General features: G+C 43.9%; 1 protein-coding gene across 4 annotated transcripts; it reads left to right on the top strand.

The window, feature by feature from the left end:
* Positions 1-457: 457 nt before the first annotated feature.
* Positions 458-13,056, top strand: lnx2a (ligand of numb-protein X 2a). 4 transcript variants are annotated; one of them, XM_076080187.1, is made up of 11 exons: positions 458-597; positions 2,966-3,525; positions 6,916-7,151; positions 7,278-7,415; positions 7,613-7,812; positions 8,512-8,925; positions 9,051-9,224; positions 9,728-9,905; positions 10,000-10,225; positions 10,517-10,675; positions 12,263-13,056. In XM_076080187.1, exons 2-11 carry the CDS (start codon positions 3,122-3,124, stop codon positions 12,396-12,398), a joined length of 2,265 nt encoding a protein of 754 aa, XP_075936302.1. In that variant the 5' UTR covers positions 458-597; positions 2,966-3,121; the 3' UTR covers positions 12,399-13,056. The 4 variants fall into 4 exon arrangements, with proteins under 4 accessions (XP_075936302.1, XP_075936305.1, XP_075936303.1 ...); XM_076080188.1 differs by lacking the exon at positions 458-597 and adding an exon at positions 1,498-2,055; XM_076080189.1 differs by lacking the exon at positions 458-597 and adding an exon at positions 1,498-2,059.
* Positions 13,057-13,071: the final 15 nt, after the last annotated feature.

Below are 13,071 nucleotides of genomic sequence, written 5' to 3'. Positions count from 1 at the left end.
GGCAACCAAAAGGTTGAACTTATTAACGGTGTATTTTTGTAGTACAACGAATGACTAGAAGATGTATTAACTATGACATTAAAATTTAAAAAACATTCATTAGAGGTGCTTCAATAATAATGTGTTTTACCAACATACTCAAACACAAAAATCTTTCTTGACCGTTTATGGCAGTACAATGCAACCATTAATCTACATAGCAATTTATGGAACTAAAACTTGTGACTATTATTTAGGAAAAAATAAGAATAAAAATTGCACAACTTTTTGCATCCATTAAAACTCCAACTTTCATATCACAGTAATGTAGAATAGGTGAGTGAGGGTCACATTTTTTATTTCCATTTTCGAGATTTGTTTTGAGCAGGCCGTTTCGAAGCCACCTCTGATTCTGCTCTGATTGACAGGATTAGGCCCCGCCCACCCACGTTGACAGACAGCAGTGGGCGGGGCCAGCGCCGCCAAAGGCACGGGGGCGTTTTCGTGCGGTTTTGCGGAACGGGCCGTTGCGGTGAATGCGTGATTGAGGTCCCGCAGCTATTATTCGTTCCCCTCTTTGGGGCCGGAGTGCACGGCGCGGAGGAGCAGCCGGAGCAGGTAATATTACATCTGTTTATATTTAGTGGCTGCATGGACGGTGTCAGTGTGTGGCTTGCTTTGCATTGATATTGCCATTGTCGCCTCATCTGTCCTAGCTTCTCCGCTTGTGGAGGGTGGGATGGAGACAGACAGATGGGAACAATGATTACAAAAATGCACTTGTCTAATCAAATGTGTTCAACGCCTACGGGTAGCGAATGGATCATGACACTTCAGTTGGTGCCTTGCCAAGGTAAATCGGGACAATGACACTGGAAAAAAATGATTGGAATTATCAATTATATCAGTGTCAGTTTTTGTTGTTAGCATTGCATGCCTGACTGTTGTGAAAAAAACCAGCATATTGCAACAGACATTAAGGCCTGTTCTTGAAAGTGGCTAACAGCCATTCGATTTTGTTTAAAGATAAGAGACGACGAGATGGGGGGTTTACATAAATGTAGGCTAAGCCGACAGGACCTGAGATTTTAAATCTGTGACCTAAAACATCATTTCATCTTATCTGAAAATGTCATTCCTGCAGGCGTTCATAGCTTGTCCCAGTGTTGTAAGATTAGATTGTCATCTCTGAAAAATGAAAAAATGAGCAGAGACAGGTGCAGGGCCAAAGACTGTTATTTATTAATATAGACAACAGTAGTGCAATGAGAATAACAGCATGGCCTTGGACTCCCACGCACACACACAGTAGGACTAAAAGAGAGATAAGCATTTGCTGGTCTTCCAATGACTTGTGTAAAATAATCTGTTGCTACAGAGTCCAGCTATGTTTAAAATAGATTTAAGTGCTTTTCATGGCCGGGGCTCTAAACTGCTGCCACAGTGAAAACCGGAAGCCTTTACTTATTGATAAAGACCATTCGCAGGATCTGGTACCTAAAAAGCTCTTGTGCATGTGTGCGTGTGTGTGTGTGTGTTTTTGCTTTCGCTTTTGTAGACTTATACTTGCGTTTCTACAAGTGTGTGTGTGTGTGTGTGTGTGTGTGTGTGTGTTTTGTGTGATGTGGTGATGTCACAGCTTTGTTATAGGAACAGAGAAGCCTTGTGTCCTCATGATTAATTCATGTCCAGCTGCGGGATGGAGACAGAAGCAGCCAGTCACACACAGACAGGAGCACGTACTTAAAGGAGGCTGAAATAAGTAACTACCGGTCTGGTAGCCATGGGAGACAGGAGAGACAGGTTGTCACAGAAATGGGTAGCAAAGGAGATGAGACGATAAAAAAAAAAAAAAAAAAAAAAAGGAACCAAAGAGGGGCTCTCATCATCGTCTCCGCTGTCTGATACGCTTTCTGGCGGTACCAGGGAGGAGCAGAGCATCCTGCAGAGAGACACGCATCTGTTGTGTGGCTCCTCTGCATCCCTCTCCGGCTACACTCTGAATGTCAAGCCCCACTGAGCAGAACAGGCTCCGGGTCGTCATGGAGACAAGAGCAGACCCCCGCTGGAACAGAGGCAGGTAGTCACTGTGGCTCGGCCGGCCCGCTGTGAGCCGAGGCACGCCCTCTGCCGTCCACTGATTGCATCAGGCCCCACAGGGGGGGGGGGGGGGGGTGTGGGGGGGGGGGGGCTCAGCTAATAGAGCGTCTGAAGGTCTGAATGGCTTTGGATGTGAAACACTGTGGAAATGATCAGTGCACACAGTGCATTAGCTCTGGGGACGCACTCTCCTCGCGGAGTGCTGTATTTCGAGACTTTGCTTTAGGCATGTTCTCTTTCTGTTGCAGAGTTGACTGAGTGCATCTACTGTACATGGCCTGGACTAAAAATATCAAGTTCGCTGTGGGGGAATGTGCAAAGAATTATTACTATTTTTCTTCTCTTCTTTGTTTTCATCTCTTTTCGTGGACTCGACTGCCTCTCGGAGCCTCACACATCCTCTCCTCTGTCTTATTTTATTTGTCTAGTTTTGTGCCCTTTTCAGATTGTTCCATCCCATTAATCTCTCTTGCACCTCTTCTTATTGCTTTTTCTTCTTCCCAGTTCGGCCCTCTGCTCCTTTTTACCCCTGGCCGGCACTATTTTTCCTCTCTGTTGCTTTCCCAATCCCAATTCCTCTGATCTGTGTCCTCTCTCTGCCTCAATCCCAGATAATTCCCTCTCTGTGGAATTGGAAGATTGCAGCAGGCGAGAGCAAAAGAGAGATTATACTGCCAGATTAGTGGACAGGAGCAGCAATACATAATCTCAGCACACTCACTGACACACACCCACACACACAGTGCCACTCGATCCCGTGCAGACACGTGGGTCCACGTGCACAAAGCATTTGCCACTTGAATAAATGCAAAAGCACATAATCAGACACTTGTTGTTTTTCTGCAAACAGCTGTTTAACCCGCTTTCATTGCCCTCTGACCTGCAGGGTGATGAGCCATCAGCCACTGGGGGGCATCTGTCCTCTCTGCAACTTCTTCATCCTGTGAAGTTTATGGGATAGGAGTGCGTGTGCCCCTTCCCTAACACTGCAGCCCCACTGGAGTCATTTGTGCCAAAGCTGAGTTGCGTTGAAGGAGCAGAGATGGGCAGCCCGTGCTGCGAGGTGGGTCTAGCCGGGCCGGGGGAGCCAGCCTCAGAGGCTCTGTGTCCCGAGTGTGGCCAGATCCACCGCAGCTGGGAGAACCACCTTTTCAACTACCGTCTGGAAGTGGACGACGACCTGGTGTGCCACATCTGCCTGCAGCCGCTGGTGCAGCCGCTGGACACGCCGTGCGGACACACCTTCTGCGCCCGCTGCCTGCGTAGCTTCCTCCAGGAGAGGGACTTCTGCCCGCTGGACAGGACACGGCTGCAGCTGCAGGCGTGCCGCAGATCCAGCATACTGGTGCACAAGCTGCTGGACAAGATGTCCGTGTCCTGCCCTCTGACCCCCGTCTGCTCCCTCAGCATGCCACGATGTGACCTGGAGGCACACCTCAAACACAGGTAATAAAGCCTGCATACACACATAATAGATGTATGCTTACATGAGAGCTGTGTGCAAACGCTATAAGCATACATTGCAACCACGATTTCACAAGCCTTAAATATGTAATGTAGCTTTGTTGTAGCTGCATTTGAATCAATCAGACAATCAACAAAGACACTTGTTAAAAGTGTTTGACCTTTATATGTGAAATTATTAGTCAATTTATAACTTAGTTGATTGATAGACAATGAATGTTTTCTAGCTTCTCCGAAGTGAGGATTTGTCTTCTGTGGTAGTTAACTTAATACTTTTGGGTATTGAGCTGTTGGTCGGAGCAATCAAGCATTTGGAAGTCATCACTTTGGGCTCTGGGAAATTGAAAAAATTGTTCTCCATTTTCTGACATTTTGTAGACTGAACCATTCATCTATCAATGTAGAAAGTAATTGACGACTTAATTGATAATAAAGACAACACTAGTTGCCTTTATATAACCCCTCCTTCCTCATGATTGGCTTGTTTCTGCCGGTAACCTTTGGAGATATCATAGTTCTTGGTCCAGAGCAGTGAGACTTGACCTTAAGGGGTTTACACTTTGGCTTTTGGCCCATTCAGACCAGGTGCTGTGAGACCCTGCGGGGATTATTGGGCTGTATAGGTCATGTGACGGGGGATTAGTGGTTCCCTACTGCAGTCATGGGTTGACGGACCAGGAGCTCCATATTCTCATTCTGCAATCATGCTGAGCAACTTCAACACCAGAGACCTTTTCAACCATTTCTTCTGTGAGACAGCCAAAGGCAACCCTGGCCTGTGGTGAGTCGAACCTGGCGGGATGTGAGACAGCGTGACTCGGGGTGGCACAAACCTTTCTCTCACCGGTTTCCTCTACCTTTCCTTTTGCGTGTCTCTCAATGTCATTTCTTTCTTGCTCTCTCTTTCCTGCTTTTCTTTGTTGCCCTGATGATGTGTGTGTGTATTTGTCTATGTATCAGAGTTGTCGAAGGGAACCCGGGTTAGGCTGTGATGATGGAAGTCGTGTACATTTTGAATATGAGAGGATATCAAAATAAATGTAGAAATGTTTGTACATAGCGATTAACTTTGCTTGGTTCAAAAGAGAGGTCGACTGAGAGTGGATTTTTAACGGATCATATAATAAGGACAGTTTGGAGCAGCTATCAGCCACTTTCTGAGCCCAGTTTCACCGACGCAGATCAATCAATCAGCCTCTAGTACAAATGTTTTGGTCAGAACATGTGTGTAATGGTATAACAAGTACAGTTGTGAGGACTAGTATCATCAGGGTTATTTATTTGGGAGGAAACTTCTATTTGGGACATTTTTTTAAAGATGGTGTCTGTTGCTAAAGAGACATCCATTTGTTTGTTGACTGGCAATCAGGTGACTGCCTAACACCTCAGTTAAGTCAATAAGATTTTCCTTAATAAGCTCACACAAGGTGTTAAAAGCTTTTCTGAGTCAGCTGTTTTTACAGGAGACCACTGCTAAATACTTTATTTAAATTATTAATTCTTTATGTATTTAAAGCAATACTAACTTTTACTGAATGGCAGCCGCTGTAGCTACAATTACAGGACAACATTAAATGGTAAAACATAGTGTTACAGTAGCACGAGTAGAGAAGACGTCATTTAAAGTCGGTGAACGGACTCGGTTAATAACATGAGTTACACATCAATATATGTCTAAAGTTAGCCAAAGTTAGCTAACATTAGCCACCGTAATCCACTGGTCACACCAGGCTAAAGAGGCTTTAGCAGCAAGACCCAGTCTACAGTATCTAAGTGAGTATGTGTGCAGCTGTTTCATTTGTGAGAATATTAATGTTTCAAAATTCACACTTTAAGAAAAGACAGAGTTCTCTATTCACTGTACAGCTGCAGCCAGATCAAACTTTACCGTCAACAGTCTCCTTGTTAATCAATCACATCTGCAGAAGGGTACATCTCAGCGAAGGTTGCGCACATTATGTGGGTGTAGAGAAGACAAGGAAAGATGGTTCGAGAGCGATCGAACAAGGTCACTGTGAGGACTAGCGTGACATTCTTTAGTAAAGATTAAAACTCTGGCCAACGTGGGTTTGGCGCTCCCCTATATCCTGCAGACTTAAGGTCTAAGATAACAGGAGCCAAGAGAGGTCACTGGACATTAGATTAAAAGACGAGAGTGCCAAGCCACAGTGTTCCACTGTGATCAAGGTGGGCTGGTTGATCTTATTACTGATGGTGTGAGAACTGAGAGACTTTCACTGTTCTTATAAAAGGCTCCACATGAGCTCCACCTGTTCCAGTTTCACATATTGGATAAAAAGGATGATCCTTTTTTCTCGTCTTGGTTTTGAAGGGAAAGGGTCAAAGGTAGATGTAGAAGAAAATTAGCAATTAGAAAATAAATGGTGAGTGTAAAATTACATCAGGCCACATATACCATTACAACAGCAATATTTTAAATATTGTAAGAGCAAAGAAGCGTGGGACAGCAATGTCAGTTTTCCATGGTCCTGTTTTCTAAGAAGAAAGGTAATGAAGTGTAGAAGCATTTAAATTATTTAACCAGCTTATAGCTGCCACTTAGAGTAAATACTTAGGAGTCAATTAAGGGTGACACCACATTGATCTGTGTTTATTTTTAATTGTCTTACAGTGAAGACTTTCTATTTGTGGGACATAATTGATGCATCTGTCACCACCAGAGTTGTGTTTGTTTTCATGGAAAGGAAATCTCAGAGGGGCTGAACTTTCATTAAATCTGTCATTAAAGAATTATTTAAGTAATCTATAAAGCAAAAATACCTAACTTATACTGGTTTTCGCTTCTCAAATGTGAATATCTGTATCTGTTTTATATCATTGTAAATTGAATATTTTCAGGTTTTAGACTGTTCGTTGGTTGAAACAAGCAAACTCAAGAGTCATGAATTTTGAATTTCCCTAGTTTCAATTAATTTTGAAAAAAACAATTGGTAGAAAATGTGTTTTCACAGCCTACACATGTATAAATGTAAAAGTGTTTGACATGGAAAGCACACAGATATACTCAATTTACACAGTATACATATGGTAACATGTAAACATCCCCTCATATCTTATAATAATAATCGTTAGTGCACTCCTGCATCAAATGAATATAAAGAAATCAAGATTTGCAGGAATTATATCAGTGAGCCTCCATCATTGAGACCTCTCCAACAAAAATCACTTCTTCACTGAATCCCTCCCAGCTCCACGAGACCGTGCACTCTGACCTTCTCTAAGGAGGGGACACACAAAAAGAGACTCTCCCTGATGGGATCAGTTGCATCACATTAAATAAACTGATGCTGAACCTGATTTTCTTTACACGTCAGATGGACTAACAAACTGACGCCTGTTGCTTGGTGAAAGGTGTCCCGGGACGAGGTGTCAGCAGATGAATGTGGAAGGCCTGCGATGTGAGAGCGGGGATGAGCGAGCAATGGTGACCAGCCCTCCCAGGTCGCCCCGCTCCCCGCAGACAGAGCTGAGGGACCGCACACCCTCTCCACCCTCCGGACCTAATGACACCAGCGGCAATGGGCCCGTGTGGACTGACGACGCCGGCCTCGACAACCCTGCCTTTGAGGAGAGCACGGAGGAAGAAAGTGAGTGGATCCGCTGGCCTTGTACGAAGTGAAGAGATTTAGGTTCTTAATGCAGTTTAGATTGAGACAAAAATGATGAGAAACAGAAGAAATGGCATCCCCGTCTTCATGCCCCTCTGTCTCTAGGTGTGATAAGGTTGGAGTGTGTGGTCCCCAGGGTGAAGCGGCCCCTCAGCAATCCCTGCATCCACCTCCTCCGCTCTGTCAGCTCCACCTCCTCCGGCTGGGACTGCCCCGAGTCTCCGCCTCTCTCCGCTGAAGAGGGTATGACATCACTTCCTTCGTTTATCTGAGCATCTTCCTAAAGGGCTGAATACTAGAGATCAGGGATATCGCAGCTTCTTGCGTTGTAAGAGCTGTAATCTCAGACGACCGGATAATCACATTCCGGCAACATTAGGAAGATGTGGAAATTAGATTTTGAAATGCAGCTGTGTAATGTCATCTGTTTGTCCATGAAGGCTGTGTGAAGTTGCCCTCGCTTCCTGAAGGAGAGATAACTACCATTGAGGTCCACCGGGCGAACCCGTATGTTGAGCTGGGCATCAGTGTGGTCGGGGGAAACGAGACGCCTCTCATCAACATCGTGATTCAGGAAGTGTACAGAGACGGGGTCATCGCACGAGACGGGAGGCTGCTGGCCGGGGATCAGATACTACAGGTAAAACACGACTGGGCCGATTTAGGGCTTCGTTTGAATTATTAGTGGTTGTTATCACTCAAGATTTGGTTAACAGTAGCTGTTATGGCAGACAGTAGTACAGTATTGTATAATATAATAGTGATTTACTACCTTTTGTATGTATTTGAATTATTTCTTTCTATCCTATACCTCGCAAAATATCTTGTTCACTGTCTCCTAAATCCACTGTCTGTTATTATTCTACCTATACTATTTAAAGGTACTCTAATCAATATTTTTACATTTATAATGGATCACATTACTACTTGTATGTGAGAGGGGTTGCTCATAAAGTCAAATACACAGAAAAGGGGTCATCCAGCTCTGCAGTTTCTCCTCGACTCTGAGGAGCGTTTCAGCATCTTGAGCTCATTGTTTTGGTTTTAAGGCCCACAACTTTAATGTTTTGTTTCACTCTCACCGCTTTCATCAACCTTATTCTCAGTCGCAGCAGACAGCTGTTTTCAGGAAGGCAGACAATCTAAGACTGCCTGGTGAAGATAGTGGAGCATTTAGCAACTAAAGAACCAAATATTTTTCTCAAAACACAAATGTGAGTGAATATTGGACTTACATTTGTAAGAAGACTTCAAATGAATGCTAATGCCATTGACCAAAAAATCAATTAATGCAGGTTTAAACACTGCATAATTTCATCTGACTTATTTTTCTCCCAAGGTGAACAATGTGGACATCAGTAACATCCCCCACAGTTTGGCCCGCTCTACACTGGCACGCCCGTGCACCACTTTGCAGCTGACTGTGCTCAGGGAGCGTCGTTGTGCCTCCCGGGCGCCTCCCTCCTCTTCCTCCTCCACCCCGGCTGTGCCCCACGCCCCTTGCTCCACCCCTGAGGGCGCCCCGTCCAGCCCTGCTACCCTGAGAATCACCCTACACAAGAGGGACTCCGCAGAGCAGCTTGGCATTAAGCTGGTAAGGCGAACAGATGAGTCAGGAGTGTTTGTGTTGGATCTGTTGGAGGGAGGCCTGGCAGCGAAGGATGGCAGACTGAGGAGTAATGACCGTGTGTTGGCGGTCAATGACCAGGACCTACGCCACGGCACCCCGGAGCAGGCTGCACAGATCATACAGGTGGGGGTTTCACTAAGTCACTCAGGCTTCTTTTGGTATTAGTTAGAAGGAAAAACATGAACAACAAAGTAGGAAATGTGAGTGAGAAGTAAGGTCCCTAAAAGACTCAAACTCTGTCTTCGTAGGCGAGTGGAGAGCGAGTCCACCTGCTGATTGGCCGACCCACCAAACCAACTCCTCCTCCACCGCAAAAGTCAGGCTCCACCAGAGACCTCTACTGCCTTGATCACTTCCTGCCTAACCACAGCGCTACCCCGAGCCCTGTGCCAATACACCTCTCCCGCACCAGCACTCACAGAGTGAGCGAACGTGTAGTGTGTGTGTTTGTCCACATGGGTCCAATTGTGTGTTTGGGGGTATTTTGACAGTTTTATATGATTTTGCATCACCGACATGTAAGTGTTGGCATTTTAATATTACGTTGGAGGAATGTAGTTAATAATGCAGTGTGATCAGGGCTCATTATTGTTTCTGTTTGTTTTTTTTGTCAAATAATTTATTGCTATTTAGTTCAAATATGGAATAGCAGGTGAATTTCAGTGAGAAAAACAGACTTTGAAACATTTAATTAGTATTAAAAACACCATTTGTTTTTATACTTTTAGGGACTTGTCTGCGTTTTCCCCCTACTTTTTATTTAATCAGTTTAAACAAGTTGGCTCCTTTGAAATGTGTGGGTAATGTTTGGTGAAAATGAGTAAAAACGGACAACACTGCAAAGAGTAAGTATATGCATTTTCTGTGTTAGTGACTGAAACTGTGTTTGTTTGTGCGTGTGTTGCCTCTGTGTGATTATACCCAGGACCTTTCCCAGTGTGTGACCTGTAAAGAGAAACACATCACTGTGAAGAAGGAGCCCCTCGAGTCTCTAGGCATGACTGTCGCAGGAGGGCGGGGCAGTAAGAGCGGGGAGCTGCCAATCTTTGTGACCAGCGTCCAACCACACGGCTGCTTGTCGAGGGACGGGCGAATCAAACGAGGTGAGCACTCCCTCAGAAATGACAAGAACAGGACCAATTTCATATCAAAAACATTGCATCAGAAACTACAGCGTCTTCTTCCTCTCTCATCCAGGTGATGTCCTGCTGAGTATTAACGGGCAGGACTTAACGTACCTGAGCCACAGTGAGGCAGTGGGCACCCTGAAGGCCAGCGCTGCCTCGCCCTCGGTGCAGCTGCGGGTGCTGGAGGTCAGCATGGTGGAAGAGCTCGACCCCGACGAGCTGCTGCCTCACACACATGACAGTGACTTCGATGCCAACTGGTCCCCTTCGTGGGTCATGTGGCTGGGCTTACCCAGGTGAGTGCGTGATTGTTCGGGATTTAAATGTTTTTTATATGTACATATATATATATATATATTTTTTTTTTTTAAATAAGGGTATCATGGTCTGTTCAACTGGATGAAAACAATGTTTCCTGTAGGTTTTAGAAATGTTTTAGAAATGCATGCCCCACATGCAGATATTTTCCACTTTTAATAGATTTTAAGAGTCACAATAGACATTTATTAAAAGATGAAGCAGCAACTTTGCTCCTTGAAAGACAGAGACCATCTGTACTATCACTTCTCTCTGTTCTCCTCCTGCAGCTACCTGCACAGTAGTCATGAGATTGTACTGCGGAGGAGCCACCCGGGCAGCTGGGGCTTCAGCATCGTAGGGGGATACGAGGAAAGTCACGGCAACCAGGCGTTCTTTATCAAGACCATCGTCCTCGGCACACCTGCGTACTACGACGGCCGCCTCAAGTGAGTCATCAGTTGTTCATCACGTGACAGGCTGCGGCTTCCATTAGCGGTGAATTAGCAGGTAGATAAACTGACCTCCAGTTGGTGATTGATAAGGGTGGCGTGATGATAAGCCACGCCTACTGAGTTTATTACATCACATTTTGTTTGGTTTCTTATTTTCTGTGTTAACTATTTATTTTAGAACTATACCTTTAATATGAAACAACTGCAAGTTGATCATTAAAATTCATTATTTTTGTTTGAGTATTTCGAGACTGTAAAATGCTCAAACAGACATTTTGGGTCCTGCATTTGTGTATCAGTTGTAAAAGGTTAAAATATTCACCGTACTCTTATTTTTCTCTCTTAAATATTGTTTCATTTTTGTTTTGAACTTGATAGGCATGCCCTGTTTGCTCTGTCATCAGGTATCTTATCTATTGTCATAATGCAATCAGCTACCAATAAAACAAAAATGATTCAGTTTGACATATGATAGGAATATAGCTCATTATAAAATTATATAAATGCATTATCTATCTTAGGTTCAAAACAAGGTAAACCCTGTTCTGCATTTCAAAAGTAGAGGTAGAACATTTAGTGAGTAGACACTTCTCTGGAGGATTCACTAATTTATCAGAAAGTTTTACAACATGTCCCAAAGATATATTTCTGTTCAATTTAAATTGCCACAACTGAACTGGGGTTATATTTCTCTGTATCTTGTCTGTCTCGCAGTAAAGAAAATACATTATGGACCATTACCTTCTAAAATAATTAAAAGCTAGTCTATTTAGATTTGATATTTTTCTTATTGCCAACAAATCCCACCAAAACAGAACAATAAATTGACCCTACTAAAACGTATAAGTAGCCAAAGCTTGATAATCCTGTGCCATTGAGCTCCATTGTTGTCCAAAAACTATTAGAACCACACCAATAAGCACCGTTGCACTGAGTAACATGTTCTGTCATTATAATGAACACATTTATTTTCAGTCAATCTTACATACACCATCCTGCTGTCAGAAATACTCACGAGAATACTAGATGTGTATTTGCTCTTGTTTAAGTGATTTTTGCAGAAATGTATTGTTCCCATCTATTTTAGAAACTTACTTAACCTATTAAATTAAATATACTTATAAAAGATTTGTCTTTGTAGGATTGAACGGACTCAGGGCTGAGAGCCAAAGAAAGGATCACAAAGTACATTTGTGGTCTAACTGCAACCAAAAATGTGTTACAGTATATATTTATATGATTATTTCTGTGATTTATCAAATTACGTTTGGTCTAAATGTCAGGAAATGTTCGTCACAATTTCTCAGAGGTGGTCTTTAAATCGGCTGTTATATCTGATTAACAGTCAAAGATATTCACTTAACTATCAGAAAACCATTTTAAAAAACAGTAAATATTCCCATATGAGATGCTGGAACTTATTCATTTGAGTTTTTGCTTAAGAAAAAAAAAAAAAAATTTAAAAAAAAAAAGTTACCATCGATCGATTAATGGACACCAAATATCATCATTCCATAATGTAGAGCTGTTTGAATGGCATGTCACGTATAATATACATACTGACTTGTGGTGTCTCTCTAGGTGTGGGGATATGATCGTGGCAGTCAACGGCTTGTCGACAGCAGGAATGAGCCACTCAGCGCTGGTGCCCATGCTGAAGGAGCAGCGCAGCCGGGTGGCGCTTACTGTGGTCTCCTGGCCTGGCAGCTTGGTATAGCCGGGCCAGACCATAAGCAGGCTGCGCACCACACAGAGTCCACCCAGAATGTTCTATATTGGGAACGACCTTGGCCAAAGTGAACTGGTAAACGCTACTGTACATCGCTCCATAACGGGCTTAATCCAGGACCAAAAGCATTCAGAACTGTAGTAGACCCAGCAGGACCAAGCCTGTCCTGTCCAGGTGGGAACTGATCCAGATCGTGGCACGTCACTCGACAGACTGCACTCACAAACGCACTGCTGTGTTCATATGGTCATGTTGTCATCACTCCCGCAGGGAGAAATGGTACTGCAACTGTTGAACAGGCGATCTGTGCTGTGCTCACCTCACCAGGCAGTTGTAGAATCCAGGGCTATATCCATTCAGCTGGATGCATCGTTGCAGGTAGAGATAGAATATTAAAACTTAAAAAGTAGCCTTTGATCCTCTCATCGAGGATAACGACCTGTAATCACTAGATTTTCTGCAACATCAGCGCTGCATCCAGCTGAAGAAGCCTCAGGCCTCATTAGAAACCTGCCGCACCCTGGGGGCTCGACTGCCCGAAGGCCTCATCACCATGACAAACCAGCTGTCACATCAGCCGGAGTTTTATACATGTGTGTGAATGTGTGTTCTGATTGTTTAATAAACATTTCCTTCGAAGGATAAATGGCTCCACAGCGTG

This window comes from Anarhichas minor, unplaced genomic scaffold, assembly GCF_050575085.1.
Source record: "Anarhichas minor isolate MPS153535 unplaced genomic scaffold, ASM5057508v1 ptg000074l, whole genome shotgun sequence".
NCBI lineage: Eukaryota > Metazoa > Chordata > Actinopteri > Perciformes > Anarhichadidae > Anarhichas > Anarhichas minor.
Note: the sequence above shows the minus strand (reverse complement) of the source record. Positions and strands in the feature narration are given on the sequence as shown.